Source organism: Narcine bancroftii, chromosome 4 (genome assembly GCF_036971445.1).
Source record: "Narcine bancroftii isolate sNarBan1 chromosome 4, sNarBan1.hap1, whole genome shotgun sequence".
Lineage (NCBI taxonomy): Eukaryota > Metazoa > Chordata > Chondrichthyes > Torpediniformes > Narcinidae > Narcine > Narcine bancroftii.
The window spans coordinates 303,059,656-303,079,048 of record NC_091472.1 but is presented as its reverse complement, the minus strand read 5'-3'; the positions used below and the strand labels follow the sequence as shown (position 1 = coordinate 303,079,048).

Here is a 19,393-nt window from a genome sequence, read left to right as displayed (position 1 = left end):
GCGGTATACAAAGGCACCACTGCAGTCCTTCCCAAACTCACTGTTTGGCTCATGTCCACGTGGACATTGTTGATCTGCTTCCTGGCTTCAAGAGGATACCGTTATCTTTTTATAGTAATAGGTTTATGCAGTGGCCTGAGACTGTGTTACTGGTATGGTAGAATGGTAGATGCTACTGCAGACACTTGTGCTCAGGTGTTCCTCAGTTCCTGGATGTCTCGTTTTGGTTTACTGGCACATGTTACTTCAGATAGAGGATCACAATTTACTTCCTCATTGTGGACGGCCTTGTCTTGCTTGCTTGGTACAACAATCCATCATACGAGTGCCTATCATCCCCAGGACAATGGATTGACGGAAAGATTTCATCGACATCTCAAGTCAGCCTTGATGGCTTAGTTAGAGAGCCTGAACTGGGCTGATGAGATGCCCTGGGTATTACTGGGCATTAGAACAATTCCAAAGGAGGATTTCAAAGCTTCATCTACAGAGCTCGTATATGGCACACAGCTGATGGTTCCAGGGGAGTTTGTCCCCTAACATTCCAACTCCAGTGATAATCCTAAGGAACTGTTGAGCAGGGTAAGGGAGATGGTAGGAAAATTGACCCCTATACCACTATTGTTGCATGGAGAACACTCTTCCTTTGTGCCTGAAGACATCAAATATTTATTTGTCCGAAGGGGAACACTTGGTCAACCTTTACAGACAACCTACGAAGGACCTTATAGGATACTCTAGACCTGTATTTTGGACATTGGAGGGAAGCCAGTCTTTCACTATTGAAAGGCTTAAACCAGCTCATGTGGATAAGTCTTGCCCATTGCAGCAGCCAACACTCTGTCTCAGAGATCGACTACCTAAAAGACAAACAAACCTTTCTGCTACTTCTGGTGGGGTGGGGGGGGCGTGTAGTGGTGCTATGGCGGCATCACAACTCCTAAGGCATCAAATTGGCCATCTGACATCAGTGCATGATGACATCAGCACATGTTGAGTGCATGATTCTGGCTTTTAAAAGGTTGAGCAGGTGATGAAGAGTAAATCCGTTTGATTCACTCTAAAGACCCCTTGTGTGGTTATTTCGTCATTTTCACTGCGATTCCAATGGCTACAGACCGTGTAGATCAGTAGCATCCATCTTAATGCTTGATTTGCAAGTTTGTGTGTGGGTATAAATAGCGCCTTTGGAAGACTACACAAAAGAGTCTGGAAAAACAACCAACTGAAAAACCTCACAAAGATAAGCGTATACAGAGCCGTTGTCATACCCACACTCCTGTTCGGCTCCGAATCATGGGTCCTCTACCGGCACCACCTACGGCTCCTAGAACGCTTCCACCAGCGTTGTCTCCGCTCCATCCTCAACATCCATTGGAGCGCTCACACCCCTAACGTCGAGGTACTCGAGATGGCAGAGGTCGACAGCATCGAGTCCACGCTGCTGAAGATCCAGCTGCGCTGGATGGGTCACGTCTCCAGAATGGAGGACCATCGCCTTCCCAAGATCGTATTATATGGCGAGCTCTCCACTGGCCACCGTGACAGAGGTGCACCAAAGAAAAGGTACAAGGACTGCCTAAAGAAATCTCTTGGTGCCTGCCACATTGACCACCGCCAGTGGGCTGATAACGCCTCAAACCGTGCATCTTGGCGCCTCACAGTTTGGCGGGCAGCAGCCTCCTTTGAAGAAGACCGCAGAGCCCACCTCACTGACAAAAGGCAAAGGAGGAAAAACCCAACACCCAACCCCAACCAACCAATTTTCCCTTGCAACCGCTGCAATCGTGTCTGCCTGTCCCGCATCGGACTGGTCAGCCACAAACGAGCCTGCAGCTGACGTGGACTTTTTACCCCCTCCATAAATCTTCGTCCGCGAAGCCAAGCCAAAGAAAAAAGAATTGTATAACATAAGCAGCTCAAATATGTGCCCATGCAGCTTTCTTAAGGTGCGTCTGACTTGTGCATCTGTTTGCAAATTTTGTTGACTCAGTGTACATATTAATTGCCAATTGTGTATGTTGCATTATTGTCTTTCATAAGAATTGCTTTACTCGACATTCCTCGTACAGTGGGATTCACTTGAAACCATTGGAATGATTAAAATATATGAAGATGGGAGCTTTAGAAACTACACAGAAAAAATTCTTGTTTTGATCAGTGTAAAAAAAATCGAGCAAGTTGATGGTCCTTTAAATGTGGTTTGACTTCTTATTTCTAAATTTTTACCATTTGTTAAGAATTCTGCTTCAAACTTGATATTGATTTTAAACTTGCCATCTGTTAATCAAAAAGACTTTTACCGGGATAGCCCGTGAGAAGAGCTTGCTGCACTTTAATGCCAAGCACAATGAAATATACCTAATTTTGTGTTTGCTCTCGGATCCTCTAAGTTGAGGATTTGCAAAGTAACACTGCAGAGTAAACTGAAGTTGAGGCCTCCTATTAAGTGTGACATTCTCCATTTTTACCGATTTCTTACCTTCCTAAATAGACAGAAGAGTCTTTAAATGCTGTAAACTGGAGCAAAAACCAAGCTGCTGGAAGAACTTAGCTGGTCAGGCAGCATCTGGGAGACAGGGACAATTGACATTTCTGCTTGAGACCTCGCTGTCATTTGATTTTCTGTGGTTATTTACTTTTTGTAACAAGTTTGAACAGTTTTAAGTAAAAAATAGTTAAATTTTCTGTAATATTTTAATTGACATTCTCAAACTTGCAGTGGTGCATTCATCAAGTGTTGAGAATATACTGAAGACCTCCACAATGTATGTGGTAGTCAAAAAAGCGAATTTGTTGCAAATTACTGATGTGCCCATCCATTATGACAGTAAGGATCGGATGTCCCAATTACCTTTTTGGAATACAATCTGTGTGAAAAATGTGAAGGGCATAAGCTTCTAAGTTGAGTTCAGGTCAACTTTTTTGCCAATATCTAGCTGGTCCATCGGGTGAGGTGGATTTGGAGCATGAAAAATGGTACTGGCAATCAATGATGACATTCAGCAGGCTGCAGAGATCCCTACTACCTTTCCTTTTAAATACTCACCTTCTGACCTCCTTACACTGTAATTGGCAGCATGCAGTCTTCTCTCCGACCAGCTGCTGAACCGCATTAACAATCTTCAAGTCTCCCAGGCAACAGCTAAGTCAGGCTGGCTGGAATGTAGAGGTCTTAAAGGGCCAGGCCACCACCAAGGTCAAGGCAAGAAATGAGGCTGGGAACCAAACCAGACTGAGGCGCAGGGACTGAGAACTTCCCTACGTCTATACTACTGGCGAATGTCCAGTCATTGGAAAATAAAATTGATGACCTCTGGATAAGGCTGCTTTATCAGACTTGGGTGAGGCAAATTTCAGTCATTTGCTGTTCTCATACCTGGCTAAGAGAACAGGCAGGATGCCACAGAGGTTTTTATCCTTCACAAACTGGATTGGATACTCGCAAAGAGCGAGAGGGCGGTGAGTGCATTTTAGTTAATACTGGCTGAGGCATGGACGTTGGTGTCATGTCAACCTCCTGCTCCACTGCCTTAGATTAAATGCAGGCCCTCCTATCTACCACAAGAGTTCTCATCATTGATTCTCACCAGATTTTATCTCCCTCTTGATGCTGATTACAAACTAAATTTTTAAAAAATTATACAGGCACTTGTGGAGCCTCCTGTTGTGGTCACTATACAGGAGATGGCCCCACCCCAGAGCACTAAAAATCATACTCGGACACTTTAACCAAACTTGTCTTAAAAAAACCTTGCCCAATTACTATCAACACATAACCTGCTGTACCAAAGGTCCCTGCACACTTGATCACTGCTATACCAAGAAAGGAAAGGCCCATTCTGTTCTGAGACAGCATTTTGGCAAGTCAGATCACTAGCTGTGCTTCTGCCTTCATACTAACCGAGAGGCCCCAGAGATCAGGACAGCCTGATTACAGCCAGGACAGGTCATGGGAAGCTAAATAACGGTCACAGGACAACCTCAAGTCAGTGCACTGGATGATGTTCAAGAACTCAGCTGAGGCTCTTGAAGATTACACCAGGGCGGTTACGGACTTCATCAAAAGGGCTGTGGACAAATGTGTCTCAACCAAATCATTCATGGTTTTTCCCAAATAGAAGCCCTGGATGAACAATGAAATCTGAAACCTGTTGAGAGCCGGATCACAGGCATTTAAGTCTGGAGTTTCAGAACATGACACAAGGAGCAGGTGCGACCTACGAAAAGCCATCTCCTAGGCTAAGTGGAGAGTCCGGTTGAAAATGGAAACAACAAGGGACACCCAACAGCTTAAATGTCATAACCTGCTACAAAATCAAATCCAGTGAAGTAGCAGACAGAAAAGCCTGCTCCCAGAGGAATTCAATGCCTTCTACACCTGATTTCACAATGGTAACAATGAAAAATCACTTTTCCGCACACCTATGTCCCCTGATAATCCCATCCTGTCCACATCTGAGGATGACGTGCGTGCTGCCTTCAGGAGAGTGAATCCTAGGAAAGCATCCGGCCCAGTCGAAGTACCTGGCCGAATATTAAAATCTGTGCTGACCAATTTACCAATGTAGTCATGGATATATCTCACTTCAACAGGGCGTGGTACCCACCTGTTTCAAACAAGCATCATACCAGTGCCCAAGAAGTGTGTAGTAACCTACCTTAATGGCTATCAACTAATAGCACTTACATCAACAGTGATGACTTGTTTTGAAAGGCTGGTGTTGAGGCATATCGGCTTCTGTCTGAGCGGTGACATGGATCCATTCCAGTTCACATACCGTAGCGACGGGTCTACGGCAGATGCCATCTTACTGGCTCTACACAAAGCCCTGGAACATCTGGACAGGAAAGATGCATACATCAGGATGCTCTTTATCAACTGCAGTTCGGCATTTAAATCCATCATCCCCTCAAAACTGATCAGCAAACTCCAAGACGTGGGACTCAACACCCCACTGTGTAATTAGATCATGGATTTCCTCACCTCCAGACCACAATCAGTGAGGATTGCTAAGAGCATCTCCTCCACAATTTCCATCAGAACCGGAGCACCACAGGGCTGCAATCTTAACCCCCTGCTCTACTCACTTTACACTATGACTGTGTGGCCTGGCACCACCAACAACAACCTTGCACCCACTGTCACCAAAACTAAGGAGCTGATTGTTGACTTCAGTAGGAGAAAGCCAGAGGTATACAGGTATCACTATCTTGGGGGTTCTTTCCTGGACCCAACACATAAATGGCATTGTGAAGAAAGCACATCAGCACTTCTACTTCCTCAGGAGTTTGCAGAGGTTTGCTATGAAACCCTGGCAAATTTCCACAGATGTGTGGTGGAAAAGGTGGTGACCGGCTGCATCACAGTCTGGTATGGGGACACCAGTAACACAAAGTGAAAAGCCCTCCAAAAGATAGTGGACACAGCCAAGGACATCACAGGCAAAACAGCTACAGGGAATGCTGCCGTCAAAGAGCAGCAGCAATCATCAAGGATCTACACCACCCAGCACACTCTCTGTTTTCATGCTGCCATCAGCAAAGAGGTATAGGTGCTACAAGACTCGTACTACCAGGTTGAGTAACAGCTGCTTCCCCTCCACCATCAGACTCCTCAACAACAAACTCAATCAGGGACTCATTTAAGGACTCTTGCTTGTGTACTTAATTGATTTTAAAAAAAATTCTCTATTGCACAGTCCGTTTGTTTCATTCATTATTTATTTATGTGGTAATTCTGCCTCGCCCGCAGGAAAAAGAACCTCAGGGTTGTATGTGATCTTATGTATGTGCTCTGACAATAAATCTGAAATCTGAGTCAGTGACAAGAATGGAAACAACGAAGGATACCCCGCAGTTGTGGCAAGGTTTAAATGACATAACCTGCTATGAAACCATATCTGGTGCAGTAGAAAACAGCAAAGTTTCATTCCCAGATGAACTCAATGCCTGCTACACTGGATTTGACCCTCAGAACAAAGAAGTACTGTGCACCCTGATGTCCCCGATGATCCTCTACGCTTAGGGGAACATGCAGGCTGCCTTTTTGAGGATGAATCCAAGGAAAGTATCAGGTCTGTTGGGAGTACTTGCCAAGTACTCAAAACCTGTGCTGACCAACTTGCTGATGGATATCTCCAACATCTCTTTGACAGGGTGTAGTACTCCTCTAGTTTCAAACAGGCCTCAGTCATACCTGTTGCCAAGAAGAGTTTGGTAAACTGCATAAATGACTAATGACCAGGAGCACTCACTTCCACAGTGATTAAGTGTTTTGAGATGCTGGTGTTGAAGTCCTCTAGTTTCAAACAGACCTCAGTCATACCTGTTGCCAAGAAGAGTTTGGTAAACTGCATAAATGACTAATGACCAGGAGCACTCACATCCACAGTGATTAAGTGTTTTGAGATGCTGGTGTTGAAGCACGTTGGCTCCTGTCGTAACAGCGACATGGATCCATTCCAATTTGCCTACTGCAGCAACAGGTCAACAGCAGATGCCATCTTACTGTCTCTTCACAAAATCCTGGAACACCTGGACAGCAAAGACTCCTGCATCATGATGGTCTTAATCAGTTACAGTTCAGTATTCACCACCATTGTCCCCCTCAGAATTGATCAGCAAATTATCATCTGATTGTTCAAGTACAACCTGATAAAACAGCATTCTCCGATTCTCAGTGCTGCATCCTGCAAACACACACAGACGTAACACACTACAGACAAATGATATGAATGCACAGTACTTGCATACAAATATTACAATGAATAAATATTATGGTTAAATAATTAGTTGTGTTGTGGAGGGTTTGTATGAGCCTTTTATCAGTTATTCTGCAGTCTCACTGTGGGAAGCAGCTGTTTCTCAGCTTGGTAGTTGCTCTGATACTCTTGTCAGTAGCTGGAAGGTAATGTGTGTGGGCTGGTAGGGGTCTGTTTCGTGAGTCCTCTTTCAACAAGGACCCCACTAAATCCCACCAATTGTGGGGGTGGGGAGCAAGACCGCTGGTTTCTGCCTCTCTTGGGGTCCTGTGGATTGACCTCCGATCTGTTGGTCTACAGCAACTGTACCAAAATATTATGCAGCCAGCCAGGACGCTCATGATAGAGCTCCTGTAGAATGTTAACAGGATGATGACCGGTACCCCTGCCTTCCTCAGTCTTCTCACTACTGAGTAATTAATGTGTAACAGAGGATAGTTTCCTGAAGTCCACAATAATCTCCTTTGTCTTGTCTACATTGAGACTCAGGTTGTTATTTTCGCACCATTTCCCAAGGTTGTCCATCTCTTCTCTGCAGTGCAACTTATCGTTGTTGCCAATGAGACCATCTACTGTAATGACATCTTCAAACTTGATGATTCTTTTGGAGCTGGATCTACTGTTAGTCATTGGTCAGTACCATGAACAAGAGTGGGCTGAGCACACAGCCCTGAGGTGCAGAGGTGTCCAGCGTAATGGTGCTCGACATTTTGCAACCAACTGGGACAGACTGTGCTCTTTCCAGGATCCAGTTACCGAGAGGCGTGTGGAGTCCCCACAAGGACACCCACAAGCCTCTGAGGTATGATCCAAGAACTGGGCCTCAATACCCCACTGTAATTGGATATTGAATTTCCTCACCTCCAGATCATAATGAGTGAGGACTAGTAACAACATCTCTTCCTCAATTGCCATCATTACCATGGCACCACATGGCTGTGTTCTTAGCTTCCTGCATTATTTGCTTTACACTCATAACTGTGTGGCTCAGTACGACAACACTATCTCCAAATTTGTTGATGATACCATGGTAGTGGGTTGTATATAAAGAGGCAATAAATCAAAATTCAGGAGGAAGATTGATAACTTGGCTGAATGGTGCACTAACAATCTCTCACTCAACATCACCAAAACCAAGAGCTGATTGTGGACTTTAGGAAGAAAAAATCAAAAGTGTATGACCCAGTAATCATTGGGGGACCAGAGGTGGTTTGAGTCACTATCTTGGAGGTCCTTTCCTGTCATCATGAAGGAGGAATTCAGCACCTCTACATTCCTAGGAGTTTGCAGAGGTTTGATATGACATTAAAAACCATGCTAATATTCATTGGATGGGCAGCACAATGAGCGAGGTAGTCAGTGTAACACACTATTACAGCACCAGCGATCAGCACTTGGATTCAAATCCCACACTGTCTGTGAGGAATGTATACATTCTCCCCATGTCTGCGTGGGTTTTACCCAGGGACCTTTCGAAATGTACTGGGGATTGTAGGTAATTTGGGTGTAATTGGGCAGCATGGGCTTGTGGGCTGAAAGGGCCTGTCTAAATTTTACAAAGATTGAATGTGTTGTGGAAAGTGTGCTGACTGGTTGCATCACTGCATGGTATGGGGGACCAATGCTTCTGAGCAGAAAGCCATGCAAATGCTAGTTGGACACAGGCCAGTACATCATAGGCAAAACTCTTCCCAACATTGAGAAAATCTACATAGAACATTGCTGTCAGAGAGCAGCAGCAAACATCAAGGATCCACATCAGCCAGGACATGCTTTGTTCTCCCTGCTGCCAACAGGAAAGAGGTATAGGTGCCACAAGACTCGTTTAGGAACAGTTGCTACCCCTCCACTATCAGATCCCTAAACAACAAGCAGACTCATTTCAGGACCGACATTATTTATTATTGAATATTTATTTTCTGTACTCTACAGTCAGTTTGTTTACATTTCTCCATTTTGTTGTATGTATTTCTGCTTGAATACTTCTTTGCACTTCCAATAGAAATTCTGCCTGGCTTGTGGGAAAAAGAATCTCTGTTTTGTGATGTCACATATGTACTCTGACAATAAATCAGAACTTTATGTCTTTGAGGAAATTGAATGGGGGAGGAGGGCAGTTAGAATCTTGGATTAAGTTGTAAGGAATGAAACTGCAAGAGAACACAGTACCTGTATTTTCTGATAGTGATGGTAATTCAATTAGATGTCAGAGAAGCATAGAAATGTATAGCACAGAAATGAGCCCCGACGCCCCACCTTTTCCATAATGTCTCTCTAAGCTAATCTCATTTGTTCGTATTAGTCCTGAATCCCTCTGCACCTTTCTGATCAATATTCCAGTCCAAAAATCTTTTATCTGCCTTCACAAGCTCTCGTTGATTTGTTCCAGATATTTACCATCCTCTGAAAATCTTATCCCTTTGGATTACTTTCGGTGTTTCCATTTAGGCCTTAATCTTGTACCCAGACTCCTTCGTTGTGGAAAAAAAAGATTCTGACTATCCATCCTATCTTTGTTCCTCATCATTTCCCAAATTTCATCAAGCCCACCCTCTACAGCTTCCTACATTCCCAAAGAATAAGCTCAGTCTATTCATTGTCTCTGGTCCAGGCACTATTTTGTTTATATAAAAATGTCAAAGATAGATATGAATAAAAGTTCTTTAAACAATGTAGTATTGAGACACCATCTGCATGTATTCTCTTGCTTTCCATTGTTGCTATAGTTAATATTAATGGAGAATGATCTGATAGAAGCCTCGCTAGGTATTCTGATTTTACCACTGTCCTTTTTAACTGGCAGAAATTAAAAATAAGTAATTCCTTGTATGTGAGTCATGAACCATTGAGTAAAAAGAGTAGTCTCCCCCTGTGGGATTTAACTGCCTCCATATATTGATAAGATTTAGACTTTTCATATTTGAAATTGTGGTTTTTGTTGTTTATCTTGTCAATTTATCTGGTATTGGGGCCAAGCACAAATTAAAATCTCCAACCAATATATTTTGTCTTCCCTCTGCTATTTTTAAGATGATATCCTTCATAAAAGCTTCATCGTCATAAATTTTGAACATAAATATTCATAAATGCCCATGCTTCTTCATAAATTTTACAATATACCATTACCTACCTTCCTGCTTGATCTTCTGTTAAGACTAGTGTATTGTTATTAATTAGAATTGCCACCCCTCTTGCCTTTGTACCAAAGGAAGGGAATATTATTTGTCCTACCCATCCTCATCTTAATTTATCATGTTCCAATTTGGTAAGATATATTTCCTGCAAAAAGGTTATATCCACTTTTAATTTCTTTAAGTATGCCAAGACCACCCCCCCCCCTCTCAATTTTGACATTTTAAGCAAAATTTGGCAGGTACATGGATGGGAGGGGTATGGAAGGATATGGTCTGGGTACAGGCCAGTAGGACTCGGCAGAATAATAGTTTGGCTCAAATGAGAAGGGTTGAAGGGCCTGTTTTTGTGCTGTAGTGCTCTGATTCTATGGTTAAGGGAAGTAGAAAAAGGGTGAGGCTTGTTTAGGGACTAAAAAGTTGATTTAAATGTGGAGGTGGAGAGTATGGACGCTTTTTAATAAATACTTTTCAGTTGTCGGATTGATGGTAGTGGTGCAGTTGAAGATGAGTATAATCTATTGGATGGGGGGAACAAAAGGCGGCGCTGCCTGGAGCTATAATGATGGCAGTATTGGTGCTGGTGCAGACCTGGTGAGAGCGGGAAGCAGAAACATTGTGCTCTCCTGTGGGGCCATACCTCCCAGTCCTACTGTACAGTTCTACTGCTGGTGGCTCTGTTCAGGCTTTAAATGTCTTGTTAATGGAGCAGAGGTTGTTTTATTTAAAATCCTGTGACCACAGTGTCTGAGCCAAAGATGGCGGTGCCTGTGTTTGGCAGCAGCCTCGATGCATTGCAGACTCTGGGGGAGAAGCACACTGAGGCAGAACGCCATTTACATGGAGAACAACCCGCATTGAGAAGGAGACGCAGTGGAGAGGACCCAAAGGATGGTGCCCACAGTGGCAGACCAGCAAGGATCTTGGCAGCTGAATAGCATACACAGACAGTGAACTGTAGACAACATGCAGGCTAGGAACTCAAACAGGCTGCGAGCTGCTGGCGACGAGGTTGATGTTCTCACGGCAGGCTGCGGGCTGGTGGAGGTTTCCTTGTGGGAGCCAGGTGTTGGGGCTGGTATTCAAAAGGATGCTGAGAGTAAGAGGGACTCCTGAAGGGTTATGGGCGCCGAAGGTTTCCTCATTGTGTCAGAGGTTTGGATTTGGGCTTGGGCTACAGATGGTTTGAACTGAATTGGAGTCTACAAAGGCTACAAGAGCGCCTCAGGCAAATCCACGGACACTCAGTGACTCCAGGGGACTCTCTTTTGCTTCTCTTCCTCTGTCTATAAGGGGCCGGGCAATACTCATGGTAAATCTTTGCCATATGGCAGACTAAAGGCAATTTTGTGTAATATTACATTTCTGTTTCATTACATAACAATAAAATATGAAGGGATTGGCATCTTTGAAGTAGCAAAATTGCCAGGCTTATGAAATGTGTCAGAACAGCAACAAGAATCAAAATTGCTGAAGTTTTGTCTACACTTTTTAAATTTTCCCTGCCTGCAGGAATTATGTTGGAGGATTGGAAGGCTACTAATCTTGTGCATTTGTTGAAAAGGGAAGATGTAATAAACTGAATACAATCCTGACAGAAGGATAAAAATTGTGGGTTTCGATTCAAAATAACTGATGGAATTGGAGGTCATGTTTTATTCAACTGGAGGGTAGCTGGAGTCTGGAATTAATTTGTCTTCAGGCTTCTGAAGCTCCGCAGGAATCTCCTAGCTGTTCTCCCTGACTCCAAGCTCTGTCTGGACTTCCTTGTTCTCTCATCTGACTTTATGCTCCCATTGCCCCACCAGGTCATTCTCCTCCTTCCACTGCTACTGTTGTCACTATAATTACACTTTACTCTTTCCTTCTTTTCCCTGTTTCCCCACTCCACCCAGCACCTCACACACAAACCTCTTCTCCAATTGCCCTCCCCTCCCATTACCTTCCCTTTGACTGGACTCCATGCCTTGCCCCAGCTCCAAACCCTGGTGGGTCTTCACCCTCTTCCCTACCCCCCTCTCTGATGCTAAACAGTCAGTACTCAGCAGATGTTTAGCTACTCCTCAGTGAGATTTAGACCCATTGAGATGCTGAGCTCCTCTTCCATTAACTCAACCTTCGTACACACTTCTTTGGGAAGAAGTCAACCCCCAAGCTGTCCCTTCCCCTCCCCCACCTCACTGGCATCTCCAACTTCCTCGGACACCCTCTTCAGGCCTTTCACCCTCCTGACCTTTTCATTTTCAGTTGTCTGAGATACTCTCCTCACTCACTCCAACCTCATCTTGTCCAAACGTGTAAAACTCCATTCAAATGAATAAATCCTAACCTGATCCTGAAAGCCACAGACAAGGCTGGTGCCCCTGTTGTTTGGCAGACTGACTTTGACCTTGCTTTCGGATTCTTCCTCATTGTTACCCCTGAACTATCACCGAATCATTGAAGACAAGGCCACCGTCTCCCAGACCATCTCAGATCTCTTCGCAACAGGAGATCTCTCCTTCACAGTGCCTTAATCCTGCACTTACTACCTCTATCTCTTGTCCAAGATCCATAAGCAAGACTCTCCTATTAGGCCCACTGTTTTTGCCTGATCTTGCCCCACTGAACTTGTCTCCTCATTCTCCTCATTCTCTCTCCCCTATCCATTCTCTGCCCACCTACCTCTGAGATATTGTGCAAACCTTCCATTATTTTGACAACTTCCAGTTTCCTAAACTCCATTGCCTCATCTTCATCATGGACATCAATCATTATACTCATCCATACCCCCACAGGAATGCCTAAAAGTCCTCAGCTTAATTCTGCAATAAAGATGCAACCTATTCCCCTCCATCAACCAGGCAGAACCTGATCTAAGGTGAAACAACTTCCCATTTAACTCCTTTCACTTTCAAAAAATCACGGGTGTAGTCATGAAAACTCTCATAGGTCCTAGCTTTGGTAGATTCTTTTGTTGGTTGTATAGAACAGCCCTTGTTCCAAACCATTGGAACCATTCCCCAACTCTTTCTCTGTCTCATTGAGAACTTGGTAGGAACCTGCCAGTTTTCCACCTTGCTCTCAAATTCACTTTGACCATTTCTAAGACCCTTTTCTAGATTTCTATCTTCATTTCAGGAAATAAATTATCCATGGATTGATTCCTGAATGCAAGGTTTTGATTGAAAATGCTGAAAGTTCTTGCACACAACCCCCACTCCCCCCACCCCCATCCCTGCAGATTCTACTCAAACTTGTATTTCTTCCAGCAGTTTTTTGCTCTGGAATTAAATGCCTGAAAAGTTGGAAGAAGCAGAATATTTCATGATTAAGTAGGATTTGAATATGTATTTAATGTGAAGGACTTGCAGACTGTGGATCAAGTGTTGGAAGGTGAGATTAGGCTGGGTGGCTCCTTTTCAGCCAACACACTCATTGTAGGCCGAATGGCTGTGTGTGTTGTAAATTTTCTCTGAACTGTGTCCTTTCATTCTTATCTATTGCAGCTGACTTGGAAAAATCCATAAATACATAATAACCTTTTGAAGTAATGAATCATTGTATTTGAGATGTAAGCTTGGCCTTTATGTTCACTGCAATCTATTCTTTTCAGAATAACTGTCCAGCAATTGCAATCTATATTAAACTGATATTTTGTTGTTTTTATAGTTGCATCATTTTTTATGGTTTCCTTTGGCTGTGGTAATTTATAGATGTCATTCTTTAGAATCGTATTTAAGCAGTTTGCTTGCATAAGCTGAATAAAAATGACATGGAAGGGCATGAGTCAGTACACATACTCCAGTAATATCTGGTTGTTTTACACTTTTATTTCCAGTTGGCAATTTAAAATTATGGCCCTATCTGTACTTTAAATATGTGATAATGACATGTGTACCTAATAAGGGCCAGAACCATTTCTTCAAACTGTGTGAATAGTTGTCATTCACAAATGACAAATGCGCCGTCATTTGCTCTTTTCACGGCTCCCTAAAATCTATACCCTGGAATCAGGGCGATGAAATTAGCTGCTGTGTAAATTGTGTGTCTGAATGGTTCATTATCTAATCACCACTGGAGCTCGAATGATAAAATAGATTTGATTCTGAGAAGAGCTATGGCAGATGAATTCAACTATCTTACAATTTGCACTTAATTTCTTCTAGAAACAAGAATGGTGGGGTTCAGAATTAAATGGAATATTGAATGCAGAGGTGCACTTCATAAATGCACTGTTGCTATCTTCAGTTTGTTATTATATTTGTATCAATGTATGGCAAGAAGGTACATCTATAACTCCTATTAACAAACCTGTTTTTAAAATTTTGTTAAAAATGTATCTTTCAGGAGCTTTTGAGGACGATGAAATTGTACACATTGAAGGGAGTGTGGATCCTGTTCGGGATATTGAAATCATTCACGAAGAACTGAGACTAAAGGATGAAGAGCTAATTATGCCCATTATTGACAAACTAGAGAAAGTGGCAGTGAGAGGAGGTGACAAAAAGCTAAAGCCAGAATATGTAAGTAAAATATCAGCCCCTTCTCCCCCAGTCGCGCCCCCCAGCTGTGTATGAAATAATTGAAATGCAATGTTGGTCTACTTTCTACTTGTTATCCTTGGTCATTCTCTGACAGTTGCATTGTAGGATTGAGTTTAACATGATATTTCTATATATAAATTATAAAAGTCTGAGGCCAGGAGTTGTAGACATCATTAGCACTAAGTTATTCATTCAGCGAGTAACCTCGGGTCAGAACGCCAGGCTAATGAAAGTATTTGGACAGGCCTTTTTACATGTTCAGAACACTATACGGATCTTTAAGCCTGCTGCTTGATGTGACAGCTAGGGAAAATAATTCCAACTTGTGTTTTTTTTATACTTGTGCAGAACATCATTTATGTTCTACAAGTTAAAGTTTTGGCCTTTTCATTATTTTCTCTGTCATTTATCTTGATGGAGCTATTCTGACTCTTTGTTGTATTAACCAGCTGGGCCATTTCACCTGCTGAAACCATTAGGGGACTCAGTGTTTTCTCAGATTAATCCTCCTGACATTGGTTTTTGCAGTGATGGCTGGAGCAGGCATTCAGAATTTGCAGGTGGCCAGTGACGCACATAATTGCTGACAATTTTAGGCAATGAATAAAAATGGTCTGCATCACTTGTCAAAGGTTGTATGCAAAGATGCCAAGTGAAATCTCCTGGATGCCTTTTTATGCTTTAAAGAATAGTTAGTGAGCATGATGTTGAGCATTTTTGTATTATAATGTACGTGTAAGTTCTTAGTGTCAGATCATTAAATTTAAAAAAAAACTAGAAATCAAAAATATGGTTGTTGAGGTTCCAAAGGAATAGAAAATCGACTTTGCAGACATTTCACTGTTGTTTTCACTGAATAGTGTTTGTAATAGTGACCAATTGTAAAATCTTATTTCTTGAGATAAAATGGGCATAAATTTATATTCTAGAATATTTGTAGATTCTTGCTGTTTTAAATGACTGCGCATCTTGCGGATGTTCAAAATAAATTGCAACTGGCCTTTTCTCATTCTGGTTTGAATACTATTCCAGTAGTGTTCGGAAATCTTTTCTACAAAGGTGAAATAAAATTTTAGGGTAGAGCATGTTTGGCAGATATCAATTTTCTACAACAAATTAGATTTAAAAAAATATTAATATGGAAAAATAGTCTGCATTCTGTCTTTAATATTTTTACTAAAATATTTCTATCACAAGTATTTATCAAAAAGTAATATACATTTTTATACTGGAGTAGAGTTTGACCTTTTCAACCTGCCTGTCTTTTATTAACACCTGCATGTAAAGGGAATCGTGCCACATGCAGTTCTCAATTCAGAGCAGTGAAATGGATAAGGAAAGGCTTCAAGAGTTCAGTTTGTGTCACTTGCTGTTTGCCGTTTCCATTTCACAGATGATTAATTTTTCTTCAAGGAAAATCCAGAAACAAAGCAAGTTGTCTCTTCCTGCAGTTGCACTTTGTGAATGCTCATTGGTTTGATAACTAGAAGACCTTTAAATTTCCTGTTGAGAAAGATGTTATGAAACTGAGTGCAGCTGGTTGGAGATCACCAGAATGATTCTGTTGCTATTGTGCAATTGAAGAGATTTTTCCCACCTTCATTTTCTGGAAGTTAGGAGATATTGGCAAAAAGCAAATATAGAAGCTTTTGATGGTTTTTACCTGCTTCTGTGAAGTTGGATAAATATGAATGTTTTATTTAGCATCTTTCTCCCTCTATTTTTCTTGCCTTTCAGTCATTTATTTATTTTAACCCTGGTTTCCATTATCGGCTTTCTTGCAGTCAGTCTAATAGAAGAGATTGCATGTTTCAGCAGAAGGTATAATGTTAACAAGTACTTTTTCCTCTCCATCCCATGAAGCTTTTGTTTGGGGGAAAATATTATTTTGACAACTGGAAAATAATAACCCAATTCTTATTGTTGAATCACCATAGGTTTACGAATTGTAACACATTTGTTTATACTTGATCTTTTCAAGGATATAATGTGCAAAGTGAAGAACTGGGTTATGGAGGAAAAGAAGCATGTGCGCTTCTATCCCGATTGGAATGACAAGGAGGTAGGATTTGATGAGCAACGTATTATCTATAAACTATGTTAGATGCCACTTCATTGTACAGAAATCTTGTAATTAAGTTGTAAGAAGGGTTGTTGTATAATTAACTGATTCACTTTGTTATTTTAAATATCTCACAAGTGGTGGACTAAAGCTGCTAAATGGGAAAAGTAGTGCTGCCTTCTAATTTAGATCAGGCTCTGCATTCTTTGCATTATATTTATTTTTTCTTTTTAACAGATTGATGTATTGAATAAACATTTGCTATTGACTTCAAAACCAATGATTTATTTGGTTAACTTATCTGAGAAAGACTACATTAGAAGAAAGAATAAATGGTAAGTTTTCTGCTAGAAAGAGGAAATTGCACTTTAAACAGGAATGTGGTTGATCTGTGCTCTTATCTGTAACAGCGAATACTAAAAAAAGTTCCTTAGAATAAGTCTTAAATACATTTTTTTTATCACGTATCTCAAAAAAATTTTTTAACGCTAGTTTGATAAATGTATATCACTGCAGCTTATTATAGTGACATATGGGATAACCATGGTGCACGAACTTGGTTTTTTTCATTGAAGAAACTTGCAAATATTTTAGAATAAAACTGCTCCCAATGCATAATTACCCAACATTTAGAATAGAAATTATCTATGATGAAAGGCAATGAAAAGTAGAAATATGGAGGGTTAAAGAATATTTCTTAATTGAACACTTGAAGTGAATAAAAGTAATTTCCTTGAAATAAATAAAAGTAATGGTTCAAGTTGAGATTATGGAATACAACGGGTATGATAACCATTGTAAATTATTTTGCATCTGTTGTCAGCGAAATCAATGAGGAAATTATGCCTATTCAAAAAGAATAATGCTGAAGTCACTTTAAAATTGAAGCAATATTTGATGAATGAATAATTTTCATGGATTAATATTTAATTGCATTTCCATATTTAGTTTCAGCAGGCAAAAATCTTTACCTAGCTCTGCCTAATATATTACTTTTGTTTTTATTGCCCCTTTTGTGGGCTAATTATTGCTATCTGGACTTGAATCTGTCTCTTATCTGATAAATGATTTGTGAAACTAAAAGTATTTCACATTTGTACAGAGCTGGTTAAAAATGAAGGTGGCTGGCTGTAATTGTTTAGTTATTAATAGACACTGATAATAAGCAAACTTTCAGGAAACATTTGCCTACGATTATGCTATGAAACGATTGTACTTTTGATTGGAAGTTGATATATTGTTTTTGCTGGAGGAACTGACTTTTTATTTATCACAAAAACAACTTTGATTTGGAAGGTTCATTTTTCATTGTTCAATATCTAGAATTTAAAATGTGTGGCACATTGTAATATCTTTCTGAGACGATCAAACTCCTTGCAAAGGAGTGATGTTCCAAAAGTAAATTTGCCACAATACCATTTTTTTTCCTGAATAGATTGGTGCCTGTTGTTCTTGTTTTCTCTCTTGCACATTATTGACTACCCTTGCATGCCCTTGCCTATAAAAGAATGATTAAAGAAGTATTTTTCATACATTTTTGAGTGGAAATATCGCATGATAGGGATGGCATCTACCAAAATTGGGGAGGTTGCCATGTTTCTTCTCTATACAGATTGTCAGAATTTTTTTTCTGTGAACAGATTTTGTACTTGGGTCTAAAAAATAAACTTTAAATTCCTTAATGTAAGTTTGAGTATTTAAGGAAATGTCATTCAGTAAAACCTCGTTAGAACGCGGTATTGGGTCCACGATTTCACACCGCGTTACAGCTGGGCCACGGAACAGATGCATATATGTGGCTGGAGACCTACCAAAGTGGTTACCATCTTTACTGCCTCCTCAGTTCAGGAACAATTCATACCCAGTCATGTAGCAAAACTGCAGATATCGTGGTTGAAGTGAAAACACAAAGCTGGTGAACATCAGCAGGTCAAGCATTTTCATTTATAAAGTTTGGGGTCCACAGACACCCGCGCTACAAGCGATTCCACAGATTAACGAATCATGTTCTAACGGGGTTTCAGTGTATTATCGCAAGGCAGTACTTACAGTGCAGGATCTTAGTTTGCAAATGTGAAAGGTTAGTGCAGATGCCATTTGTACTAGGTAATTCTTAATTGATACCTTAACTGATGCACCTTGACTTTGGTTCTTGGAACACATCAACTCTTTGAAAGAACATTTGAAAATAATTGTATTATTAGGGGAGGGATGTAAGATTAAGTGCACAAGATATGTGAATACAGTACAACTCCGATTATCCGAAATGGTCAGGACCAGGCCTATTTTGGATAAAACGTTTTTTTGGAGAATTAGTCATTTTTAAAAAAACAGCCCAGCAGCAACAGCAAGGGAAGGGAAGGTTTTTTAAGTATTAAAATAATGTTTTATTTTCACAAAAATAAAAATGCTGGCCACTGCTGATCACCGACCTGCTCAGCTGGGAGCCTGACGTCCCCAGTTAGTTCGGCTCTGGAAACAAAAAATTGGATAAGTAAGGAGTTCTGATTTATTTCGGATATTCTCATTTATCCAAAATATTTTCAAAATTTTGGAGAATCTGATTTTGGATAATTGGAGTTGGAATGTAATTATGAGTAGTGTTGGAAAATTAATTTTGTGCTACCTAAAATAGGTTGTTTATTTGTAAATATAATGTATCTTTTTAATGTGATTAGAATTGGCGCCTCAGAAAAGGTATTAACTTTTATTTAGTTGCCTTGTTTTCACTGTTACTTGGCATAATGTTTTCTATAAAATGGCAAAAAAAAATTCTTTGAATTAGACGTCTCTTGCTTCTGTGCAAGTATTGCTTTCATTAAAGGTTGGAGTTATTGGAGGGAGAAATTTTTTTATAGTTATGGTATCCTATGCAGAATCGTAAAGCAACAGCTGTGGTCAAGACTTTTA

The 19,393-nt window shown here is 40.9% G+C and overlaps 1 protein-coding gene across 5 annotated transcripts in view; it reads left to right on the top strand.

Annotated features, from left to right (window-relative positions):
• ola1 (Obg-like ATPase 1) overlaps positions 1-19,393 on the top strand; it is a 270,802-nt gene that overhangs the window by 153,860 nt on the left and 97,549 nt on the right. For all 5 annotated transcript variants that reach the window (XM_069935753.1, XM_069935751.1, XM_069935755.1 and 2 more), the window contains 3 exons: positions 14,225-14,400; positions 16,403-16,483; positions 16,721-16,818. In XM_069935753.1, coding sequence (XP_069791854.1) covers positions 14,225-14,400; positions 16,403-16,483; positions 16,721-16,818 — 355 coding nt within the window. The remainder of the gene's footprint in view (positions 1-14,224; positions 14,401-16,402; positions 16,484-16,720; positions 16,819-19,393) is intronic.